Source organism: Megalobrama amblycephala, linkage group LG9, assembly GCF_018812025.1.
Source record: "Megalobrama amblycephala isolate DHTTF-2021 linkage group LG9, ASM1881202v1, whole genome shotgun sequence".
Classification (NCBI taxonomy): domain Eukaryota; kingdom Metazoa; phylum Chordata; class Actinopteri; order Cypriniformes; family Xenocyprididae; genus Megalobrama; species Megalobrama amblycephala.
In genome coordinates, this window is record NC_063052.1 from 26,405,617 (window position 1) to 26,432,071 (window position 26,455).

The window sequence follows — 26,455 nt, forward strand, 5'->3', positions numbered from 1 at the left end:
TTTCGGGCTGGCTTTATGGTTCCTGGTCAGTGACATCACCCGCCTATGACGTACCATCTCCTGATTGGACAGATTTCATACGTGCTTCACGACGAAATCACGCAGAGGCGTTCCCATAGCAGCTAACGCAGCTGCAACATTTTCATTTTTAGGTGAACTAACCTTTTAAAGGCAAAATATTTTGTTAAAAACTAAAAAATGTCTCAGGTTACGTATGCAACCATGGTTCCCTGAGAAACAGGGAATGAGACTCTGCATTGAATGTTATGGGGAACGTCACACATGACCCCATAGCATTCAACACAGAGCAAGTTCCCTTTCGAAAGGGAACTACAATATTCATATGTGGCTACAAGAAATACACACAATTAATGATTCAAAAAGCTTTTAATTGGTAAAAAAAAATGTAACAAACACACATTTATTGAAAAGTTACATGTTAAAACAGGATTAAAGAAAGATTAACATACAGAGCAAAATGGTACACTGTGTGTGTAAGAATGAATAATTATTCATGCCTATAATCTCTGTGTGATGTGTGTGTGTTTCACTGGTCATCACACTGCTGTGTGTTCAGGCTCTCGGTCACTGCATTCTGGGATGGGTGCGTGGCGTCACAGCTGATGGTTGTTGCTCTGCTCCACTCACTCTCAGTGAGGCTCAGGCTGCTGCTCCAGCTGTACAGTCCATCCTTCTGCAGCACACTGGGACTCAGATTCACAGCAGAGCTCCTGCTGCTGCCATCCACCTTCCAGCTCAGCTTCCAGTCAGAGGGGAATCCCTTACTGCCCACACACACCACTGTAGCCTTACCCTGCTGCAGCTCGTCTCTGGAGGGCGGCAGGACCGTGAGAGTGGGACGAGTGGCAGCTAGAGAGAGAGAGAGAGAGAGAGAGAGAGAGAGATGAGAGTTTCATTCTTCTTAAAAACAGCTCTATCAGTCTTTCACTTCCCTTTAAGAGATTCAGAGTTAATCAAGCAGATCTGAAGTGCAACAGCCTGTAAAAACACATTTACCAGCAAACACACATATATCTATATTGGATTTAAAAAAGATTCATCATTTATAATAATATATTATGGATCTTTAATCCATAATTCCTTTTTAGGAATCAATTTTTCATTCGTGTTCAAATTATTAAATGATTTCTTGTTAAAAATGAACTGCATTATTAAGTTATGCTGTTTGTAGATTGAAAGTAACACCAGATGAAGACACATTTCTTTTCACAATGTCTCTTGTGGCATTCATTAAAATAAACGTTTTATTAATCAATCATTTTTAAAAGTGTCGGTTAATAATCAGTTTAGTGATTAGATAGATAGTTTAGATAGTTTAAATTTTAAATAGTTTAAACTTTTTATAATTCCTACGCTGTCTTACTATCTATATAGACACTTTATGCATAAAAAAATGTTTTAATGTTTTCTTGTTTGTCTCTTTTAAATCAATCTGTAGAGGTCAGAAAAACTACTTATACAGACATTAGCTTTATAATTCATGCCAAATTAATAAAAAAAATACAATAATTTATTCTTTGTCAAATATGATTTACCATGATGGATAAAATTCTCAGTAATAAAAAAAAGTGATTGTTGAAACTAGAGTAGAACTAAGTAAAGTTAGCATATTATTTGGTAATGTCAAACCAGAATAAAACTTTCAATAATTTATTCTTATATTAGTCATTACACACACACATATATATATAAGTGTTTAATTATACAGCATATATTTACAGTGTAACTGACAGCAGAAACAGGAGTTATATTGCTGTTTTTATATTTCTTGAACATAAATAATCAATAATTTTTATTAACAATTATAATTAATTTTCATAAAAATATGTATTAAAAAAAATATAGAAAAAGATTTACTTACTTCCAACAGAGAGTCGAGTTCCTCCACCGAACGTCCACCACAGTGATACAAACCCAATCAGCGACTGTACAAAAACCTCCTGCTCTAAAACTGACACTGAGTTACATAACATCAACACTGACACTGACACTAAAACTGTATCTAGTTTAGTTTTGCTTATTCAACTGAATAAATAAATAAATTGTTAATGAATAAAATGTTATAAAATGTATGTTGATTGTTTTTTGAGGTAAATTCCATGATGCATCTGAAAGTGTTTTTGAGTAGAGAGTGTTTTGCATATGAACTGAACACTCGCTTAAAACTCCACTGATGATTATTAGTGTTTGACACTGACACACACACACACACTGAAAATTCTTCATGATAACAGATCCAAAAGCAAACATGACTTTAATAGCCATCATTATTTGGACACTTGCAACCTGCATCTGGGGTAAGTATCATCAGCTGATTTGGGCCTACATAAAGCCAGAAATTATGCAATCAACAAGTCCACAGGTGCTTAGATCAAGATTTAGAGCCTATGCATTCAAAAAAAAAATAAAAATTTTTTTTTCATATATTAATGTTTTTAACCTTTGCATGTGAAGTAAATGTAATATGCTAACATTTTTGGATTCAAGTTCATAGTCATTGATTAATTTTGATGTGCAAATATGGAAACTTAGTCCTTGTAGTACAACAGTGTTGTGTGCTCAGTCTGACAGATGCCTTATAAGTAAGTGTTGAACTTTTAAATGTGCTCATCAGTTTTATATTATTCTCCAGTGTGTTCTGTCTCTCTCTTCAGGTTCTATGGGGCAGATTCTGACTCATTCTGAAGCTCAAACAGTTCAGCCTGATCAGACTGTCACTATTCACTGTAATCATAAACCAGCAATAGACTGTGCTCAAAAAAATACCACTAAGTATTGTATGGCGTGGTACCATCAGATTCCTGGAGAAGTTCCTAAACTCCTGATCTATTACACATCAGACAGAGCTTCAGGTGTTTCTTCTAGATTCAGTGGCAGTGAAAGTGGAAACCACATGGATTTTACTCTGACTATCAGTGGAGTCCAGCCTGAAGATTCAGGAGTTTATTACTGTCAGAGCAGACATTTTTTGACCACCACAAACTCAGTGTTCACACAGTGTAAAAGCATCATATAAAAACCTCCTTGGCTGATACTTCAGCGCTGCTGCTTTGAGCTTCTGCAGATGTTGATGTTGATGATCATTATTCACACACTCCTCAACACATTCTACATATTTTATAAATAACATCATGTCTCAAACATGAATTACACATGAATTACAAATTACAATAAAATACATCCAAGATGAAAATGAAAGAAAGCTTACTGTGGCCAAAGCTTATGTGATGAAAATGAAGATTTCACATCAGTCCATCATGAAATACCAATATTCACTAAAATAAAATTATTAGTGGATTGACTGGGAAACTGTTTATATACATTTAATGTATGTATAATTTTACAGACCTGTTTAGAGGATCAGTGATCTTTTGCAAGCAAGGTAAAAAATAAAGAGAGAGAGAGAGAGAAGTAACAAGTCTGCAGTTCAACTGAATCTCTGTTCACGTCATTCTATGAAAGAAAAAAGTTTATTCATTAGACATGCTTCAACTAGCTAGCCCAGTTTAGTCTGAATTAGATCCTAAATCTATTTTCTGGTAAAAATCACAGTTAATTTTTCCTGTATAATTAATATCAAATATTTAAAAAGTTTATTTTCATGATATTGATGTTTAATATTGACAACATGTAAATTAATAGAATCAAAATAAAATGAATGAAAGATATACAGGAACAAATAAAATTAAAGGCAAAATATTTTGTTAAAAATGAAAAAATGTCTCAGGTTACGTATGTAACCATGGTTCCCTGAGAAACAGAACGAGACTCTTCATTGAACGCTATGGGGAACGTTACATGTGACCCCATAGCGTGCAACGCAGAGCGAGTTCCCTTTCGAAAGGGAACTACAATATTCATTTGTGGCTACAAGAAATACACACAATTAATGATTCAAAAAGCTTTTAATTGGTAAAAAAAAAAAAAATAACAAACACACATTTATTGAAAAGTTACATGTTAAAACAGGCTTAAAGAAAGATTAACATACAGAGCAAAATGGTACACTGTGTGTGTAAGAATGAATAATTTTGCATGCCTATAATCTATGTGTGATGTGTGTGTGTGTTTCACTGGTCATCACACTGCTGTGTTTTCAGGCTCTCGGTCACTGCATTCTGGGATGGGTGTGTGGCGTCACAGCTGATGGTTGTTGCTCTGCTCCACTCACTCTCAGTAAGGCTCAGGCTGCTGCTCCAGCTGTACAGTCCATCCTTCTGCAGCACACTGGGACTCAGATTCACAGCAGAGCTCCTGCTGCTGCAATCCACCTTCCAGCTCAGCTTCCAGTCAGAGGGGAATCCCTTACTGCCCACACACACCACTGTAGCCTTACCCTGCTGCAGCTCGTCTCTGGAGGGCGGCAGGACCGTGAGAGTGGGACGAGTGGCAGCTAGAGAGAGAGAGAGAGAGATATGAGAAGTTTCATTCTTCTTAAAAACAGCTCTATCAGTCTTTCACTTCCCTTTAAGAGATTCAGAGTTAATCAAGCAGATCTGAAGTGCAACAGCCTGTAAAAACACATTTACCAGCAATCACACATATGTCTATACATGGATTTAAAAAAGATTAATCATTTATAATATTATATTATGGATCTTTAATCCATAATTCCTTTTTAGGAATTTATTTTTCATTCGTGTTCAAATTATTAAATGATTTCTTGTTAAAAATGAACTGTATTATTAAGTTATGCTGTTTGTAGATTGAAAGTAACACCAGATGAAGACACATTTCTTTTCACAATGTCTCATGTGTCAGTCATTAAAAAAAACCTTTTTATTTATCAATAATTTTTAAAAGCATCGGTTAATAATCAGTTTAGTGATTAGATAGATAGTTTAGATAGTTTGAACTTTAGATAGTTTAAACTTTTTATAATTCCTAAGCTGTCTTACTATCTATATTGACACTTTATGCAAAAAAATGTTGTTTTAATGTTTTAATGTTTTCTTGTTTGTCTCTTTTAAATCAATCTGTAGAGGTGAGAAAAACTACTTATACAGATATTAGCTTTATATTTCATGCTAAATGAATAAAAAAATACAATAATTTATTCTTTGTCAAATATGATTTACCATGATGGATAAAATTCTCAATAATAAAAAAAAAGTGATTGTTGAAACTATAGAAGAACTAAGGAAAGTTAGCATATTATTATTATTTACAGTACAGTACTAACTGACAGCAGAAACAGGAGTTATATTTATGTTTTTTATATTTCTTAAACATAAATAATCAGTAATTTTTATTAACAATTATAATTAATTTTCATAAAAATATATATTTAAAAAAAATAATAGAAAAAGATTTACTTACTTCCAACTGAGAGTCGAGTTCCTCCACCGAACGTGTACCACAGTGATACAAACCCAATGAGCGGCTGTACAAAAACCTCCTGCTCTAAAACTGACACTGACAGAGTTACACAAACATCAACACTGACATTAAAACTGTATCTGTATCTAGTTTAGTTTTGTTCATTCAACTGAAAAAATAAATAATTTGTTAATGAATAAAATGTTGTAAAATGTATGTTGATTGTTTTTTGTGGTAAATTCCATGATACATCTGAAAGTGTTTTTGAGTAAAGAGTGTTTTGCATATGAACTGAACACTCGCTTAAAACTCCACTGATAACTATTAGTGTGTGACACTGACACACACACACACTGAAAATCCTCCATGATAACAGATCCAAAAGCAAACATGACTTTAATAGCCATCATTATTTGGAAACTCACAACCTGCATCTGGAGTAAGTATCATCAGCTGATTTGGGCCTACATAAAGCCAGAAATTATGCAATCAACAAGTCCACAGGGGCTTAGATCAAGATTTAGAGCCTATGCATTCAAAAAAAAAAAAAAAAAACCCGCTCCTGTTTCTCCGCTCTCCCCACGTCAGCCGCTTAATCCAATCTCTGCCACTGGAGCGGCGGGGAGGTCTGGGCCGGCCTGCTGGCGTTGCGGGGACCTGGACCATTTCGTGGACAGGTGCCCAGTTATGGAGGTGGGGACAATGGTCCGGGTCTCGGATGTCCCGCAGGCTGCCCCCGGTCAGGCTGGATGGTACCAAATACCTGTGAGTATTAAGGGGGGTACCTATCAGGCATTGGTGGGTTCAGGATGTAACCAAAACCTCGATTCATCAAAGTCTGATTCAATCCGGGGCATTGGATATGAGCTGCATGGTTAAGGTGCGGTGTGTGCACGGGGATGTGGTGGATTATCCTATTGTGCCAATCATTATCCAATTCCGGGGCCAAAAGCATAGTGTTGAGGTGGCCGTTAACCCGCACCTCCGGCATCCGTTAATTTTGGGAACCAATTGGGCAGCGTTTAGAGAATTATTGGGGCTTTATGTACGGATGCCTCTTGGGGAAAAAATGCACCGGAGGGGAACGCGAGTGTGCAGGCGGGGGAGACTGAACCGGGACCACTGGGTACTGCCTCAGGGGAACAGAGCAAAATCGAGAGACTTATTCTCTCTGAGCGTGATGATTTTCCCCTGGAGCAGTCTCAGGATGAGACGCTGAAACGTGCGTTTGAACAGGTCAGTACCATCGACGGACAGCCTCTCCATCCTGGACAACCGCTTACCTATCCATATTTTGCAATTATTAAAAATAGGTTGTATCGAGTGACCCAAGACGCTCAGACAAAAGAAGATACAACCCAGTTATTAGTTCCTAGGAGCCGCCGGGAAATGCTTTTTCAGGCGGCTCATTCTAATCCAATGGCTGGTCATTTAGGACAGGTGTCGACACTAAATTACCTCATGACCCGATTTTTTTGGCCGGGCATTCACGAGAATGTGCGCAGGTGGTGCGCGGCTTGTCGTGAATGTCAGTTGGTAAACCCACCGGCCACTCCAAAAGCACCTTTGCGCCCACTTCCATTAGTGCAGGTCCCCTTCGAGAGAATTGGCATGGACCTCATCGGGCCATTAGAGCAATCAGCAAGAGGACATCGTTTTGCATTATTCATTGTGGATTATGCAACACAATATCGAGAAGCAGTGGCTCTCTGCAACATTTCCGCTAAGAGTGTTGCTGACGCACTGTTTTCTTTAATCTCCCGAGTGGGGATTCCTAAGGAAATCCTCACTGATCAGGGCACGGCGTTTATGTCACGGACGTTACGCGAACTTTACGAATTATTGGGCATTAAATCGATTCAGACCAGCGTCTTTCACCCACAAACGGACGGGCTGGTCGAACGTTTTAATCGCACGCTTAAAACAATGATTCGTAAATTCGTTCAGGAAGACGCCAAAAATTGGGACAGATGGTTGGAACCCCTGTTGTTCGCTGTGCGAGAGGTCCCGCAAGCCTCCACAGGGTTTTCCCCCTTCGAGCTTCTCTATGGTCGTCAGCCCAGAGGGGTGTTAGACATCATAAGAGAGGCTTGGGAGGACGGACCTTCTCAATCTAAAAAACGAAATTCAGTATGTGCTGGACCTGAGAACAAAACTCCACACTTTGGGGCGGCTCTCTATGGAGAATTTGTTACAGGCCCAGGACAAACAGAGCTTCTCTCTGTTTAACAGGGGGACCAATTTGTGTAAATTTGCACCGGGAGATAAAGTGCTTGTATTACTACCAACGTCAAGTTCAAAATTACTTGCAAAGTGGCAAGGACCGTTTGAGGTCACACGGCAAGTTGGAGAGCTCGATTATGAGGTAATACGCTCAGATAGGAGAGGAGCATGTCAAATTTATCACCTCAATCTCCTGAAAAAATGGAATGAGGGAGAATCAGTGATGCTGGCGACGGTGATTAGCGGAGAGGATGATCTTGGGCCAGAGGCGAATATAAAAAAACAATCTCTCCCACTGGCCCCAGGGGGAGATCATCTCTGGCGACGGTGATTAGCGGAGAGGATGATCTTGGGCCAGAGGCGAATATAAAAAAACCTGGCCCAGGGGGAGATCATCTCTCGCCCTCCCAGCTCATTGATTTAACCAGATTACAGGCAGAGTTTGCTGACGTGTTTTCTCCCCTACTTGGCCGTACAAACCTCATTCAGCACCATATCGAGAGCCGGGCGTGGTGGTTCGCAGCCGGACATATCGCTTGCCTGAACACAAGAAAAAGTAGTTCAGGAAGAATTAGGTGCGATGCTTGAAATGGGGGTAATAGAAGAATCCAACAGTACTGGGCGAGCCCGATAGTTTTGGTTCTAAAACGGATGGCTCGGTCCGGTTCTGTGTGGATTATCGCAAGGTGAATGCTGTGTCGAAATTCGACGCATATCCAATGCCACGGGTTGACGAATTGCTTGAACGGCTCGGTACAGCTTGTTTTTATTCGACATTGGGCTTAACAAAGGGTTATTGGCAGATCCCCTTATCTCCATTATCCCAAGAAAAAACAGCTTTCACGACGCCGTTCGGATTACACCAATTTGTTACACTTCCTTTCGGGCTGTTCGGGGCACCGGCTACCTTTCAGCGGCTGATGGACAGGGTTTTACGGCCCCATGCTGCATATGCGGCTGCCTATCTAGATGATATCATCATATTTAGTAATGACTGGCAGCAGCATATGCAGCATTTGAGGGCGGTCTTAAGGTTGCTGAGGGGAGCCGGGCTCACGGCCAACCCGAGGAAGTGTGCAATTGGGCGCGTGGAAGTAAAGTATCTGGGCTTCCACTTGGGGCATGGACAGGTGCGTCCCCAAATTGATAAGACTGAAGCAGTTGCAACCTGTCCGCGCCCTAAGACCAAAAAGGAGGTGAGACAGTTCTTGGGGCTGGCAGGATATTACAGAAGGTTTGTGCCTAATTATTCGGACCTCACCAGCCCCTTGACTGATCTTACTAAAAAGGAGGCACCAGATGCGGTTCAATGGACGGAGCTGTGCCAGCAGGCGTTTACCCAGGTAAAGGCTGATCTGTGTGGCGGGCCGTTGCTTCACTCTCCTGATTTTTCTCTCCCTTTTGTGTTGCAGACGGACGCATCGGACAGGGGGCTGGGTGCTGTCCTGTCCCAGGAGATAGAGGGGGAGGAACGGCTGGTGCTGTACATTAGTCACAAGCTCTCTAAGAGAGAGACTAAGTACAGCAACGTGGAGAAGGAGTGTTTGGCCATCAGGTGGGCTGTCCTCAACCTCTGCTATTATCTCCTGGAACGGGAATTCACCCTCTGTTCGGACCACGCCCCTCTGCAGTGGCTCCACCGCATGAAGGATACCAACGCGCGGATCACCCGTTGGTATCTAGCTTTACAGCCTTTTAAATTCAAGGTGGTCCACAGGCCGGGTGTTCAGATGGCTGTGGCCGAAATGGGGGGGGGGGGGGGGGGGGGGCCTGCAGGCCGAACGACTCCCTGGCCTGAGTCGGACGGTGGGGGATGTGGCAAGGGAGGCGTGGTTCAGCGAAGTCTGCAGCGGGAGAGAGAGGCAGAAGGCACGGTGAGTGAGTGGATTAAGCGCAAATAACAAACACCTGTCTCTTGTTTCAGTAATTGGCGTGGAGAGAGTATAAAACGCCAGGAGAAGCAGGAGTGAGCGAGAGAGAGAAGGACTACTGGTTGCCACACTCCTGGATTTCTGTTGTGTTTATTTGGAGTGACTTGATGTTGATTTTTGACTGTTTTGTGCCTGTCTGCACACCTCTTATTTTGAATTGAATAAAAGCAGCCAGTAGTCAAAGCCGACCTTGTCATCTTTCCTCCTACATTACGAACTTTGTTACAAACTGTTTTACAGCAGATGCAAACTTCATGTTTGAACTCTTTCTCAGTGTCTCATCAAGAGGTTCAGTCTCCTGAGTCTCTGAGTGTTAAAGCAGGAGAGTCAGTCTCTATGAGCTGCACTGGGACCAGTGGAGTTGATGATGACATGAGCTGGTATCTGCAGAAACCTGGAGAAGCTCCAAAACTCCTGATCTATAAAGCAAGTCGACTTGAATCTGGAGTCCCAGATCGGTTCAGTGGAAGTTATTCTGGAATTAATTTCACACTGAATCTACGTGGAGTCCAGCCTGAGGATGCAGGCAATTATTACTGTATGGGGGCTTACAGTGGCATGTTCAATATCATACAAAAACAGACAACATGAGAATAATTTTTTGCTACAACAGTTAATCAGCAGTCAAAGCCGTAATGAAGAGTTTGTTCACTTTAATTATCCTTTTAGATTTCAGTGGAAAATGTATTAAATTTGTGCTATTTCTTCAGGATTCATCATGGTTACCACAGTCTATCCTGCAGCTTTCAGATTCCCTTTTAATGTGTCTTGTGAATCTCACTCACAGGACAAACATGGGGAAAATCTGTTTGCACTCTTCTAATTTCCATGCTATTTAGAGTTCAAAAGATAACGTACATAAAAGTTATTAATATATATTAAAGTATTTGATTATGTGTGTAAGTTTATGTAAAGATTATGTAAGTATTTTTTGTGTGTGTCGTATTTGTTATATTTATATTTGCTTGATTCAGACAGATTGACCAATATATGGGGGGGATACACAAGTGATAATGTTTTAAAGAGTAGTAGGCCTATTTACTAGCTATATACACTTAGCCCAAAACTCCCTGAGTTCATTTATATTATGGTTGAGAAGGAAGTGACATGATATGGATTCAGAATGGTACCTGTTATTACAAAGACAACTACATCATAAGATTTTTTTTTATTTTCTTTATAACTAATGAATTGGTATTTCTGCTTCTCTACTTTGTGTGACACAATGGAGTTTTATCTTTGAATACTGAACAACTCATGCATATGTATCTACACTAAAAAAAATAACTCTTTGAACCAGTGGCGGAGGCAGAAAGTGGATGGTGGGTGGGCCTCTAAGAGTGTGGGTGGGCCAGAATAATTCGCATCATCCCATGTTTTTCAACTGGCTTAATTAGGGAGGGAATGATGAAAAATAATGGACAGTCCCTCAGTGGCGTCAATTCACAAAAAGTCAAGGTATGGCAAGTTCAAATTACGTTATTTAATATAATATTACGTGACAATATCAATTCAAGTAAATCTAGAACGAGATAAGAACAAGACAAAACTGCAGTTACAACATGAATCAACAGCACCAACCGATTAAAAAAATAACCTAATAATAATCACATATTTGGAAATAACCTGGCATGCTAACAGGCAGCTATATGGATAAATAAAAATAACAAAAAAGTCAGCTTACGATTCTTAATAAATAAATAAATAAATAAATAGATTCTGATTTGAAGCTTGTGACAAACGCGCACACATTAACCCGATTTTATTTAGCGTTCATGTAAACATGCGTTCAGATTCATCGAATGAATTTATATTTATTTATTTAAGAAATTCAGTAAAAACAGAATAGGCCTATTGCTTCAGCCTTATTCAAAGGCCGCAGAAACGCTTGCCAAAAATTCTCCCACGAGACCATTACAATATTGTTGCGGCGAATTTATCTATTTATTCACTTGCATTATCATGCCACGGCGGGCCAGACTAAACACCTATAGCTTACCGTGTATGGCCAAAGATTATAGAATAACACAAGACGTGTCACTCGTATTGTTTTGAATGGGAGAAAGTGTAACACGCAATATGGAGGAATAAGTCTCACCTTCTAAATAAGAGCCAATCGCCAACTGGTAAAGTCATTGCGTCACTGCAACAGCCGTTAGAAGCACCGGTTTCTATAGAAACAGTCAGACGCGCGCCTCTGAAACATGGCAGAAGAGACGCGCATTTAGGTCTGCGCATGCGCATTAGCTTGATCCAGCCTAAAAAATACAGTTTTTTGTCATGATTCGAGCGTTTGGATAAAACATTTATAAGACAGCTGTTGTCAGATTTCATTGGTGATTTCAAATATGAAATGTAATCGTAAGGTTGGCGAACAGTTTTGGAGAATTTGATGTTTCCCCATTCAAAAAGATAGGGCATGATGCCCAGGATGCCCGAGAGGTGTTTCAAAGATGGCCGCCGAGTGAAATGACTTGTCTTAAAGGGACTTTGGTATGGCTGATGTCTGTTCTAAAGAAGTCCGATTCGGCTGGGTTTTGAATTGATGATTTTGATATCGTCATAAACTCATTTAGCCTATCTGTTAGTTCTCGTTCAAATGATAAAAGTTGTTGCGGCGTCCTGTCATCTTTGTCAAGTCGTTTTTCTTTATTAAATGCATCATAGATAGCGGGTTAGCCATTTTTAACATAAAAAGGGTGCCGCTGGTTGAAATCCGGATATTTGCGTGAAGAACATAACAGGCTACTACTGGCGTGTGACGTAATTGAAGAAGAGACGAATTAGCATATTCTTATTAAGAGTTTTAATGCATGAAAAAAACAAAACAAATCAAATTTAAAAAAGTTATTAAAGAATTGTTAAATGTTAGAAAATTGTTTTATTATATATATATATTTCCCTGGATCTGACTGGGTGGGCAAGCTGTCGATCTGGGTGGGCCCGGACCCACCCAGGCCCACCCGTAGCTCCGCCCCTGCTTTGAACGAACATAAAAAAATCATGGAAAGGATTTCCACATGATTAAGTTGCTTTATTTCAGCATTATGCAATTCTGTTATTCCAATTGGGTCAACTTAATTTATTAAGGTTGATTCAACTTATTTACTATGGTTGGGCACAGCTTAATTTAATAGTGTCAGCCCAACTAATTTGCAATGTTTTGGAAAATAAATAAAAAGCAATAAATAAATAAATAAAAAATAAATTGTTTTCATATACATTGATTTTTACAATTAATTCTTCTTGTTTAATCACCTCAATGGTAACCCTAAAACTATTAATTAACAGAAACTTTTAAATACCAACATAATAGAACAGCAAACATTAAAAAGTCTTTCCATTTTCTCATCTTCCTAAAAACTGATTAAAATAACACTTTATTTCAACATTTACACTCCTAGTTCAGCCCCTTTGCAAAGCATGATGGGAAGTGAAAATCCTGTTTGATTGAGTCCTGGTGGGGTTTACTTGATTGAAACATGTTATTCCAATATGAAAACATCAAGTTAAGTCAAAGAGTAATCGTTTCAAGTCAATTTAACATGAATTAATCACATTTAAACCAGAAACCTGATACAATGGTGTTGAATCAAAATAAATTGTTTAAATAAACTGAACGGCATCAAAAAATCTTTTTTTTTGAGTGTATAGAGGTATTGATTAAATATGATTTTTCTATAGGCCTATATGCTTGTGAAGCACTGTACTAAATATATCACATTGATTTGTCTGTGGGTGGGGTGGGTGGGGGGGATGATATACGTAAGAACAGCAAGAAATGCTATGATTATTCCTATAGGGCAGATCTGGGTTGGAATATTAATTATATTAAATAAGAATACATAAAAAATATGTATATTTATGTGTTTCTCATTGCTAACCACTGGTTTTGTTCTTATTTTAGCAATTGTGCTTTTAAAGGTGCTCTAAGTGATCCTGGGTGGAGTAACTTCCTGTTGACGTTTGAAGTGTTGTCAAACAAAACAGAGGCTAGCTAGACCCTCCCTCCTCCTCCTCCTCCTCCCCCTCCCCTCCATGCTTCCTGAAACAGTCATGAACGCGCATTTAATATCATTCTTGTCGGTTATTGGCTGGAGCGTGTTTATTATGATTCGTGGTCCAGGCTGCACCAGTTTGTTTTTATTGCTGTTTTTGGAGCTTGTGGCGACTACAGAGACCGCGTTTTTTATCAGTGTGTTCAGGGGACAGGCAGCTAGCGGATAGTGAGGAGATGTTTGCTGTATGTGACAAAAAATGTTTTGGCCTAAAAATGCGTGACATCACTTAGAGCACCTTTAAGGCAGGAAGGCTTTTAAGGCAGCCAGTAGATGGCGCTCCGGTAGCGTGGCTGCCATTATGAGGTGAAAATACTAACTGGACCATAGAATTGTCCAGTTAGTATTTTCCCCAGAAAATTGTATGGCTCCTAGAGTAAATGTTGTATTGTCTTATATATGTTGTTAGCCTACTTTGAGTATTTTCATTTTATGCAACTTTACACATTTATTAATAGTAAATTAATAATTAATAAATTTAAGATCATCATGTTTGCAGCGAACAATATATTTCAGACCTATAGTATAGTAATAATATCTAGGTCTGAATTGAAATAGGCTGTATTGTATGTTTTAATGGATCACGCCACAAACATAATGATCTTAAAATATATCATGCATTGCTGTGTCCGTTATCGCATAATTCCCACTTTTGGTTTAACGGACATTAGATAACACTGCAAAATCAAGCTGTTATATTCATATATTTATTGTCCAACATTTCAAATTTTTCTGATGCATGTCCTTAATTTAATTTCATATGTTGGTAATAATTCAGTGTTTATAAGCATTTTTAAAAATTTTAACCCAAACTGACTGGGTTTCTAGAGCAAAAAACACAAAGTGTTTAACACAAAGTGTGTAAAATAAACTGTTAAAAGGATTTGATGATCACTAGTGATAGTATTTTATTCTGTGTTGTCATCATTCAGGTTGGATTTCAGCTTTAATGTAAAGCAGCTGATTTTGCCATAGAAACTAGTGGACCGCTGAGTCGCTTTCACCTCAAAATGGCGGAAATCCAGGGCCGCTGCTCGGCGCCAGTGTTGCAATGGATCATTCTATTGACTGTCGCTTCTTGTTAGTGTATATTCTTTGGGTCGATTCAACATGTTGAATCGGCTTCGGAGCTCGTTGGTCAATCGGGCCGTCCGATCATCCTGGTTGGCTGTTCAACTGCCACTTGCTGGTAAGGAAAGGCATTTCATCTTGTGCAGGTGCAGAACGGACGTGCTACTTGGTCGTCAGCTGTCGAGCATCGGTTTGATGTGTCAGGCCAGCTTTGGACACAGACGCTGCCGACGTGAGCCAACCCCGCAGTGAGCAACCCCGCCAACCCCGCAATCTGCTTTCGTCTGTAGTTCTTCGGCGTTGGCTTGGTGTGTTCCTGCCTTCAGTCAGATGTGTCAGAAGCAAGAAGGGAGGTTTTTTTTACAGCAGTTTTTCAACATATTCACCAACTGTAAACTACACCAACTATAAACTACAGTGTTGACCTTACAATCAATAGAGACTGTTTGACCAAGCTGAACTGATTTAAACTCAGGTTGAGTCACAACGACCTGTCCCAAAGAGCCTGTGAGAGAAAGAAAACAATTATTAGAGCATGAGGAAAAAATGAAAAAACGTCTCAGGTTACTCAGGTTACGTATGTAACCATAGTTCGCTGAGAACCAGGGAACGAGACTCTGAGTTGAATACACAATGGGGAACGTCACACGTGACCCGCTGTCTGAAAGCCAACTATCCAACAACTCCAATCCCTATTGGCCGGCGACAGCCTGTGACGTAATATGGCTTGACCCGGAAGTATAAAGGAGCGCCTGGAGAAACAGTCAGTATCTATCGTCTTGAGGGACTGTTCTGCAGGCAGGCAGCCCGAAGCATGGCAAGGAAATGCAGTCTCGTTCCCTGGTTCTCAGGGAACTATGGTTACATACGTAACCTGAGATGTTCCCTTTCGAAAGGGAACTCGCTCTGCGTTGAATACATAATGGGGAACGATATACCCATGCCGCCATGCTTGAGGAGAATGCATGCCAAATAATATGTCTGACAAATGTCGAGCAGTTTCGAAGGAAACGCTTAGCAACTCACCCTCGGGTCACACCAGGCTGTCAGTGACAGCATTCCTTATGGCCAACAGCCCAAGCTGAACCTTGAGAAGGCCTTCCACAGAATGCCACCAGGGAGGCCAACTTGGTCAGTCATAGAACAAACTTAGTCTTGGCCAACCCTGTCTGAGTAGAGAATCTCTCTCTCTCTCTCTCTCTCTCTCTCTCTCTCTAGCTGCCACTCGTCCCTCTCTCATGGTCCTGCCGCCCTCCAGAGATGAGCTGCAGCAGGGTAAGGCTACAGTGGTGTGTGTGGGCAGTGAGGGATTCCCCTCTGACTGGAAGCTGAGCTGGAAGGTGGATGGCAGCAGCAGGAGCTCTGCTGTGAATCTGAGTTCCCAGTGTGCTGCAGAAGGATGGACTGTACAGCTGGAGCAGCAGCCTGAGCCTCACTGAGAGTGAGTGGAGCAGAGCAACAACCATCAGCTGTGACGCCACACACCCATCCCAGAATGCAGTGACCGAGAGCCTGAACACACAGCAGTGTGATGACCAGTGAAACACACACACACACATAGATTATAGGCATGCATAATTCATTTATTATAAATATAATCTAAGGCTGCGGCCCCTTTAAACTCTCGTGCTCCCCGCCCCCGAGCTCGCGACAAAGTTCACACAGCTAATATAACCCTCAAAATGGATCTTTACAAAGTGTTCGTCATGCAGCATGTCTAATCGCCTAAGTACAGTATTTATTTGGATGTTTACATTTGATTCTGAATGAGTTTGATAGTGCTCCGTGGCTAACGGCTAATGCTACACTGTTGGAGAGATTTATAAAGAATGAAGTTATGTTTATGAATTATACAGCCTGCAAGTGTTTAAAAATGAAAATAGCGACGCCTCTTGTCTCTGTGAATACAGTAAGAAACGATGGTAACTTTAACCACATTTAACAGTATATTAGCAACATGTTAACGAAACATTTAGAAAGGCAATTTACAATTAAAGCTGCAAGCAGCGATGAAAGGGCCCTCGCACCTGGGCTCACCGCCACCCATTGGCCTTAGGAAAACAGTGAACAGTGGGCGACATGCATGTAAGCGAGTGAATACAGGAGAATAATGCCAAAGTCATTTCGAAATGCCACACTTCCTGTGGCCAACAGGTGGCGCTTTGACCGTCACTGAATATTGCCATGTTGATGTCTTCAGGCAAGAACTATCATCGAACATGTGAAGTTTGAAACAGATCGGACATTGTATGCCTGAATTACAACAACTTCCTGTTTCTTTCGTGGCGTTATTTGCAAACATTAGCACTCAGCCAAGTGTTGCATAATTTAACGTGTTTCTAGCATGTTTGGTACTTCGTGGCATAATGAAACGTGAATTTGGTAGTGAATTACAGTGTAAAGCATGCCATTTCCTGTTGCCAGCAGGTGGCGCTATGGCTAACTGAATATTGTCATATAGATGTCTTTAGGCCAGGACTCTTATCACACATGTAAAGTTTCTAGCAGATCGGACATTGTATGCTTGCGTTACAACAGCTTCATCATTCATGGCGAAACATCAGAATTTGTCAGTCCACCACGGACACGCCCTTCAGCGAAAACTCAAGATCTTTGATATTTAACATCTTCAAGGCCTTAAGATTAGACTGGCCATATATGATGTGCTTCTGCTTTAATCTCTATGAAAAGTTAATCACAGTGTAAAACGTCATTTCCTGTTGCCCCCAGGTGGCGCTATGACTGTAACTGAATATTGTCATATAGATGTCTTCAGGTCAGGACTCTAATAAAACATGTGAAGTTTGGGGCAGATCGGACACTAAATGCCCGAGTTACAACAACTTCCTGTTTCATGGCGAAACATCGAACTTTGCCAGGCCGCCACGGACACGCCTTTCAGCGAAAACTCTAGATCTTCGCAATTTAACGTCTCAAAGGCCTTTAGATTAGACTGACCAAATATGATGTTGATCTGATTAAAGCTCTAGGAGGAGTTCATTAAAGTACAACGTCTGGAAATGGCAAAAACTGCACAAATTTTGCAAAGAAAATTCAAAATATCTCATTTCTAGTTGGTTTTCAGATTTCACTCCACTACTTTTTTTTGTAGATATTGGACTGTTAGATGTGTGTACCAAATTTCATACCTGTACGTGAAATGTAGTGTCAGGGGCACTTCTTTGAAATTTTTTAGGTGGCGCTATCGAGCCATTTTGCCACACTTAATTCTGAAACCCACATCAGACGTAAATTTTCACCACTTCTGACGCATCTGCAAAGTTTCATGAGTTTTCGAGTATGTTTCAGCCCTCAAAAAAGTGATTCACCTTACATGGCGAAACATCAGACTTTGTTGGTCACCATGGACACGCCCTTCAACGAAAACTCAAGATCTTTGCAATTTAACATCTCAAAGGCCTTAAGATTAGACTGGCCATATATGATGTTGATCTGGTTTAATCTCTATGAGGAGTTAATCACAGTGTAAAACATGTCATTTCCTGTTGCCCCCAGGTGGCGCTATGACTGTTATTGAATATTGTCATATAGATGTCTTCAGGTCAGGACTCTAATAAAACATGTGAAGTTTGGGGCAGATCAGACATTGTATGCCCGAGTTACAACAACTTCCTGTTTCATGGCGAAACATCAAACTTTGCCAGGCCGCCACGAACACGCCCTTCAGCGAAAACTCTAGATCTTCGCAATTTAACGTCTCAAAGGCCTTTAGATTAGACTGACCAAATATGATGTTGATCTGATTAAAGCTCTAGGAGGAGTTTGTTATAGTACAACATGTGGAAATGGCAAAAACTGCCAAAATTTTGTAGAGAAAATTCAAAATATCTCACTTGCTGTTGGGTTTACAAACTTTGCACCCAGGGGCTTTTTTGTAGGTATTGGACTGTTACATCTGTCTACCGAATTTCATAACTGTACGTGAAACGTAGCACAAAGGGCGCTTAATTGAAATTTTGTAGGTGGCGCTATCGAGCCATTTTGCCACACCTAATTCTGAAACCCATATCAGATGTAAATTTTCACCACTTCTGACGCGTGTGCAAAGTTTCATGAGTTTTTGAGAACGTTTAGGCCCTCAAAAATGCGATTCATTTTGGAGAAGAAGAATAATTGGCTGAGCAATTCCAATAGGGTCCTCACACCATCGGTCCTCGGGCCCTAAATATCACTAAAAATATCATGTCATCATGGATCATGTCAGTTATTATTGCTCCATCTGCCATTTTTCACTTGCTTACCTAGTCTGATGATTCAGCTGTGCATAGATCCAGACGTTAATACTGGCTGCCCTTGTGTAATGCCTTGAACATGAGCTGGCATATGCAAATATTGGGGCGTACATATTAATGATTCCGACTGTTACATAACAGTCGGTGTTATATTGAGATCCGCCTGTTCTTCTGAGGTCTTTTAAACAAATCAAATTTACATAAGAAGGAGGAAACAATGGTGTTTGAGACTCACTTTATGTCATTTCCATGTACTGAACTCTTGTTATTCAACTATGCCGAGGTAAATTCAATTTTCCATTCTACGGCACCTTTAATCATATAATTAATTAAAATATTTTAGCTACATTTAATTTATAAACATTTATATACATACATATAAATCTAAAATAAGCTATTTGAGAAATCACAGTGACAATAAAAAATATATTGATTACTTTTATACTTTTACATTAAATTATAGGGCTAAATGCTGACTGTTGTGGGATTACAAATTTGTTCTATGTTATATCTAGGTTCCAATGTAATAGTATATGAACTGAAAACTTTATGTATATTGTGGCAAGGCAGGCAGACCAGGTGTCTGAGACACTAACCTTTTGTCTCATGCATTTCCTGACCATGTGGCATGACCAGCTCAAGATACAGCTGTGCTTTTGTCTCTATGATAATGTAAAGGTATAGGTGATACTGCCAGACTGATTGGATTAGCCCCTATGCATTTGAATGACACAGTTATGCTGATTAGATCATGGCTGGGAAATGTAGGCAATGATCTGATTCCTGTACTGCATTTGCATCTTTTGTTTAGATTGTCCACACCCTCTACTCTATGTATCCCTCCCCCTTGAATGTATATGAACTACCAAGTCACTGCCTTAGTTAGACTTTGGATGACCACAGCGACACACACAGCGCGTTTCTCAATAAAGAGTAACTTCTGCTTCAAGAGATCCCAAAGTCTCCTGGTCTATGCTTCTGAGATTTCCAACAGTTTTGGTGCCGTGACCCGGATAGAGCTTCTCACCTCAAATCCAGATTGGAACTTCAAGCACAACAAAGATCTGATCCAAAGGAAGATCCAGGCTGAATTTTCCTGTTCACCCAAGGGTTGGTGAGTGATACTCTATCCAAAAGAACCATTAAGACCAGTACTAATGTGTTATCCTCTGCGCCGTCAGAGAAGAGTTAACAGACAGCTGTAGGGTTTGGTTAACTAAGTTATCCTCTAAAAATGTTCTTTTAGAGATGAAGTTTATCCTCTGTTCAGGCAGGGAAGATTTTAGCATCACGTGCTAATATTGGTTTATCCTCTGTGAAGTTAGGGAAGTTTTATCCTCTGCTTTATAAGGGAAGGTTGTTTATCCTCTGTTTAGGCAGGGAAGATTGGCATCACGTGCTAATGTTGGGTTATCCTCTGTAAAGGTTAGGGAAGTTTTATCCTCTGCTTTATAAGGGAAGGTTGTTTATCCTCTGTTTAGGCAGAGAAGATTTAGCATTATGTGCTAAAATTGGTATCCTTTGTTCAGACAGGGAAGTGTGTTGTCCTCTGTTCAACGAAGGTTGACAATAGTTGATCTGTATTAACAAGTGTACCCTCTGCTGATCAGAGAAGTTTTAGTGTTTTGATTGTGTGGTAACCAAGGAACTCACAAAATGTTTAGAAAGAATGCTAGACTGATCCCCACAACTGATAAAGGTGGTCTTGCGACTCCTTTGTGGTCAGATAGTGAATTCAAATCACAGTTAGGAGTGCAAATGAGCCTAATAGTCACTGAGAAAGTTAGACAAGAACTCACTCAGAAATATGAGATCCATCCAGACAAGATTTGGTCTGTAGATGAGTGTAAAAAGGTACTAGGAGCATGTATTCGCAAGAACAATGTGAAAGGCATTATCTGCTGCCATAGAGAATTTGGTTTAGCGCTAGCTACACAACAGTCTCAGCGTAACTCAGAGCTAGAGGAACAGAACAAAGAGCTCCGTGCTAGAGTAACTTCTTTGACTAAGAAATTGAACCGCTGCAAAGCTGCAGAAAAAACTGATGGGGATGAAGTTAGTCAGTCTGATAACAATTACCCTGATTTACAAGCTTTCTTTGAAAAAGATGTAGACATCCAATCAGTAACTGATGTGCCCCTAGATTCAGTGAAGGTGTGTGGTGCTAGGAGAAGATCTCAGGGAATTGAGGGAATTGACAGTGTTCCTCCAAATTCTTCTGTTGTCCAAGTACAAACTGTTGCCAAGGCGCTAAGACCTAAAGATGTAGAGAGACTATCCCAGAGCTTTCACAAAGCTCAAATTGCTAAAAACCAAGTCACATTTCTGGGTCAAACAATTGGTGCAGGAAATAGATCCATTACACAGGATCGAGCTGCTTCAGTTAAAGCCATAACTCCACCTACTAACATTAAAACACTCCGATCATTTTTAGGAACAGCAGGTTACTGTAGACCTTGGATTGAAGACTATGCCTCGATTGCTCAGCCACTCTATGACTTGTTGAAAGGCCAGGTTAAAGATTCTGATACTGTTTGTATGGAAGAAATTCATCTCAAAGCTTTCAATGATTTGAAGAGAGCACTATGTCAAGCACCAGCATTAGGAATTGCCCAATCTGATAGGCCCTTTGTGCTTTATGTCCATGAACACTTAGGCTTTATGACTGCATGTCTAATGCAAGATCATGGGGGCAGTTTACGCCCCATTCATTACTATTCTGGTAAACTTGACATAGTCGCTCAAGGGATGGGCCCATGTCTTAGAGCAGTGCAGGCAGTTCATCTAGCTCTTCAGGCTTCATCAGGAATGGTGTTAGGACAGATGGTAAATGTAAGATGCCCTCATACAGTGTCCGCACTAATGAATCAAGCAAAAGTCACTTCTGTCACCTCCTCTCGTTGGGGAAATTGGTTAACAACTCTCACAGCCCCGAACATTGTTTTACAGCGTGCGCCAGTCACAAACCCATCCTCATGTATGATGTCTACAATGACTGAAGTTGTGTTAGAGGATGAAGGAGAAATGACTCACGATTGTGTTACGCTTACATTTGCAGCTACGAGTGAAATAAAAGAAACTCCTATAGAGAATGCAGAATTGGAGTTGTTTGTTGATGGTTCAGCTCAAGTTATTAAGGGTAACAGACGAGCAGGCTATGCAGTAACTTCCATCACTGAAGTGGTAGCTTCAGGTCGACTTCCAGATCATTTTTCAGCTCAAGCTGCAGAACTAGTAGCCTTAACTAGAGCATGCACGCTAGCTTCAGGATCGGTAGCAAATATCTACACTGATTCCAGGTATTCTTTTGGGATAGCTCATGATTTTGGTGTCATTTGGCAGAGTAGACAGTTTCTAACTTCTGCTGGATCCCCCATTAAGCATGCTGGATTAGTGAAAGATCTAATGTTTGCCATGAAACTTCCAAAGAAATTAGCAGTGATCAAAGTGAAAGCACATCTCACAACTAATACTACGGAAGCTAAAGGTAATGCTCTTGCTGATGTAGCTGCTAAACAGGCTTGTTATTATGCAACAGTACAAGTGTGTTCAGGTAGTACAGCACAGAAGACAATTCTGCCTCCTGAATCAATAATTGATCTGTACAAAAACGTTCCTCTATATGAAGCATGGACATGGTTAGACAAAGGAGCCACAGCGGATTCATCTGGTTGCTGGACCAAAGGGGGAAAGTATGTTGCTCCCGAATCACTGCTGCCATATTTGGCTCAACAAATACACAATTTGGGTCACAGTGGTCCAGCAACGATGAATCACAGGTTCTCAAATCAATGGTGGAATCCAAAATTCAGAAATGTAGCTACCGAAACAGTCAAAAGATGTGTTACATGTCAGAAAAATAATGATGTGCCAGCAGCAACTACAGCAGCAACACATACCCCAGCTCCACCAGGACCATTTCGTCACCTGCAAGTTGATTACATATCGTTGCCTCCTTGTAAGGGAAAAACTGATGTTTTGGTAGTAATAGACAAGTTCTCAAGATGGATAGAAGCTTATCCAACAGGGCGTGCTACAGCTGCACATACTGCTAAATGTCTTGTCACTGATTTTATTCCCAGGTGGGGATTACCAGATTACATTGACTCAGATCAAGGTACACACTTTACAGGACAGGTAGTCAAGGAAGTGTCTAAAATGATGACAATTAAGTGGAATCTTCACTGCCCCTACAGGCCACAAGCATCAGGACAGGTTGAGAGAGCTAACAGAACAATCAAAACCAGGCTAAGCAAAATGCATCAGGAAGGAGTACCATGGGTCGAGGCACTGCCAGCGGTACTGTGTAGCATGAGAGCGTCACCTAACAGATCAGTAGGACTGAGCCCTCATGAGATTATTACAGGACGCCCAATGCAGATGCCAGGTGTGATTGATCTTAGAAATGCTGATGTACACATTGCCTCAGATGCTCTGATCACTTACTGTGAAAACCTCACAAAGGCAGTACAGAGTGCCAGAGAGAGAGTTGAGTCTTGTTGGCAGACTCCACCGGAAGGTGGACACACAATCATCCCAGGTCAGTGGGTCATGATAAAGTCATTCAGAAACAAGCCGTTAGAGCCTAAGTGGCAAGGACCACATCAAGTGATGCTGATTACAGCTGCTGCAGTGTTGTGTCAGGGAAGGAAAACCTGGACTCATGTGTCACACTGTAAAGTTGTTCCCCCACCTACAGGGATAGGATAGGACACACAGACCAGTGAGGAGCCCAGGAAGGAACCGAATGCAATAGGCATCGGGGGTTAATCCTGCGGTGAAGAATACCTCATAGGCCTTCCCCCACTCACTAGTCCATCCTTACCTCACTGTTCTTTAGGTGTCACAAGAATTAAGAAATAGGGAAAGAAGGAACAACAATAGCAGACTTAGATTGAACAGAGGATACAACCCTAGTGTTTGCAGACTTTTACAACACATACTGCTCTGTTGTCTTTTGTTTTCTTTCTTACTCTGTGCAGATACCACTTGATAGCTGTCCCGAGACCCATACGCACCGACCTCCTGACCTGCGTATGAAGACAACTAGACCCACTACCGAGCCAACTGTCACGGAAGAAAAAATAAATAAATAAAAAATACACAACGCAGAGAATCACATACGGGAACTTCAGTCATCCATCAACATGATCAAGATTGCCATACTAGTAATCATCATGGACATCGCACAAAGTGTAGACTCCAGAAACAACATATTCTTAGAGGTGATGAATATGTCAAGAAATGCCTTGTTTGCTGGAAAGAACGTTTGCATGCCACACCCACATTCAGTAGGAGCAGGAATTGCGTGGGTGGCACACCCCATCTCCAACTGTGACACATGTACCTTATTCGAAGTTCATACCAGTGGAATATACAACAAGAGTGCATGTCACAACATCACAACTCCTCCAGCTTCTCCATGTTGCATTCCTGGATTACCATCCTGCAACCTAACTTCAGCTACTCCCATCATGAACGATCTACTCTTGCCAATTATTTTTCCTTGGTGCGTGGAAAATTATGTTCCAGCCTCGACTCCATTGGGTGAAATTCCTCGTGAACGTTGCAACCTTATAGTCGAAAAGAGAACAGCATCCCATGTGGACATTACTCCATCAGCAGGGAGAGAGGAAAAGGACTTAGAAGGGTGTCTTAACCGGACACCATCTCTCCCAAAACTCTTTGCAATAAATCAGTGGTGTATGATTCCTCCACCAACTGGCACCTTTTGGTTATGTGGAACTTCTGTCTACAACATCCTACCCAGCCGATTCAACGGCAGGTGCACCCTGGTTTATGTTCTACCAGCTATCAGAGAAAATACACACTCCACCCCAAGCTCTCCACATCTATATAATTCAGCTCCTACCACAAACAAAGAAGATGGCTGCATTCCAGGACTCACTTGTGCTCAAACATGGTGGTCAAGAACTCTTGGAGCATTAATCCCGTCTTATGGTGTCATGCAGGCCCTTGATCAAGTCAGAAGCTTATCGAATTCTGTACAGAAACTGGCCAACGATACGGCTTTGGCTCTAGGTAACATTACAGACACTCTCGCTTCGCACAAGATAATGATCTTACAGAACAGAGTGGCTTTAGATTACATTCTTGCAACGCAAGGGGGAGCATGCGCCATTATCGGACCTGAGTGCTGCACCGGGTTAATGGATCCAACAGAGAACTTGAACAAAATCCAACAAGACATTCTTGATCTTTCAGCAAAATTACACCAGATGACTGAAGATAATTCTTCATGGTTCGGAAACCTGTTAGGTAAACCTTGGCTGTGGATCAAGGAAATAGCAATTCTGCTGTTGTTTTTCCTACTAGTTTACTATCTATGCGTCCACAGTATCAAGTGTGTCATTCAACAAATGACTCACACTCATCACGAAGAAATGACTGTTCCAACCAGAAAAGACTATTACCCGTAATAACTACAAGGGCCCTAGCTGCATGTTTTTTTCTGTGTCAACATGCCATTCATCACTAAAGACAATCAACACAGAGCAAGTGCTATGTGCCTGTAACGATCAAAGGTTACAAGAATGAAACTTTTAAGTGTCTAAATTTGTATTTTGTGAGAGTTATTAGAACTCTCAAAGGGGGAACTGTGGGATTACAAATTTGTTCTATGTTATATTTAGGTTCCAATGTAATAGTATATGAACTGAAAACGTTATGTATATTGTGGCAAGGCAGGCAGACCAGGTGTCTGAGACACTAACCTTTTGTCTCATGCATTTCCTGACCATGTGGCATGACCAGCTCAAGATACAGCTGTGCTTTTGTCTCTATGATAATGTAAAGGTATAGGTGATACTGCCAGACTGATTGGATTAGCCCCTATGCATTTGAATGACACAGTTATGCTGATTAGATCATGGCTGGGAAATGTAGGCAATGATCTGATTCCTGTACTGCATTTGCATCCTTTGTTTAGATTGTCCACACCCCTACTCTATGTATCCCTCCCCCTTGAATGTATATGAACTACCAAGTCACTGCCTTAGTTAGACTTTGGATGACCACAGCGACACACACAGCGCGTTTCTCAATAAAGAGTAACTTCTGCTTCAAGAGATCCCAAAGTCTCCTGGTCTATGCTTCTGAGATTTCCAACACTGTCATGATTTGTGCATTTGAACAAGATGAAAAATATGAAAAAAGATGAAAATGAATAGGGTAAAAAAATTAACTATTAGATGTCATCATACTTCCCCAGTTGATTGATTATGTTGAATCATTTTTTTCATTACAAGTTTTCTGAAATGTTGTTTACATATACAGATAAGGCATTTCCTAATTTAATATGCACTAATGTGCATATATTTCCAGAACAGAAATCTGAAATTTGGATTAAGCCAGCTTCAAAATTTTGTATGTCGAATTTTGTTGACATATTAGAGTTTTTATGGAGGACATTTTGGAAATTTCTTTTTATCACTCAAAAATTACGCCTGTGCTTTAATACACATTTTTTTAAACACATTTTGATGAAGTAAAGCTTTATTAAACAATACTTTTTGCCAAATAAAAGCTTTTTATATCATTAAGAGTGTATTTCTTGTTT

General features: G+C 40.5%; 1 protein-coding gene and 1 gene segment (V, D, J or C); one reads left to right on the forward strand and one right to left on the reverse strand.

Annotated features, from left to right (window-relative positions):
• Positions 1 to 368: 368 nt before the first annotated feature.
• Positions 369 to 26,455, reverse strand: part of LOC125275462 (immunoglobulin kappa light chain-like) — a 50,399-nt gene continuing 24,312 nt past the window's right edge. For both annotated transcript variants that reach the window (XM_048202422.1, XM_048202421.1), the window contains exons 3-4: positions 1,883 to 1,916; positions 369 to 870 (exon numbers count right to left, since the gene is read on the reverse strand). In XM_048202422.1, the coding sequence (XP_048058379.1) occupies positions 548 to 870; positions 1,883 to 1,916 (357 nt within the window). In that variant the 3' untranslated portion in view covers positions 369 to 547. The remainder of the gene's footprint in view (positions 871 to 1,882; positions 1,917 to 26,455) is intronic.
• On the forward strand, positions 2,068 to 3,430 carry LOC125275465. The segment is given in 2 exon segments: positions 2,068 to 2,318; positions 2,676 to 3,430. Coding segments are annotated over 2 exon segments (435 nt in total).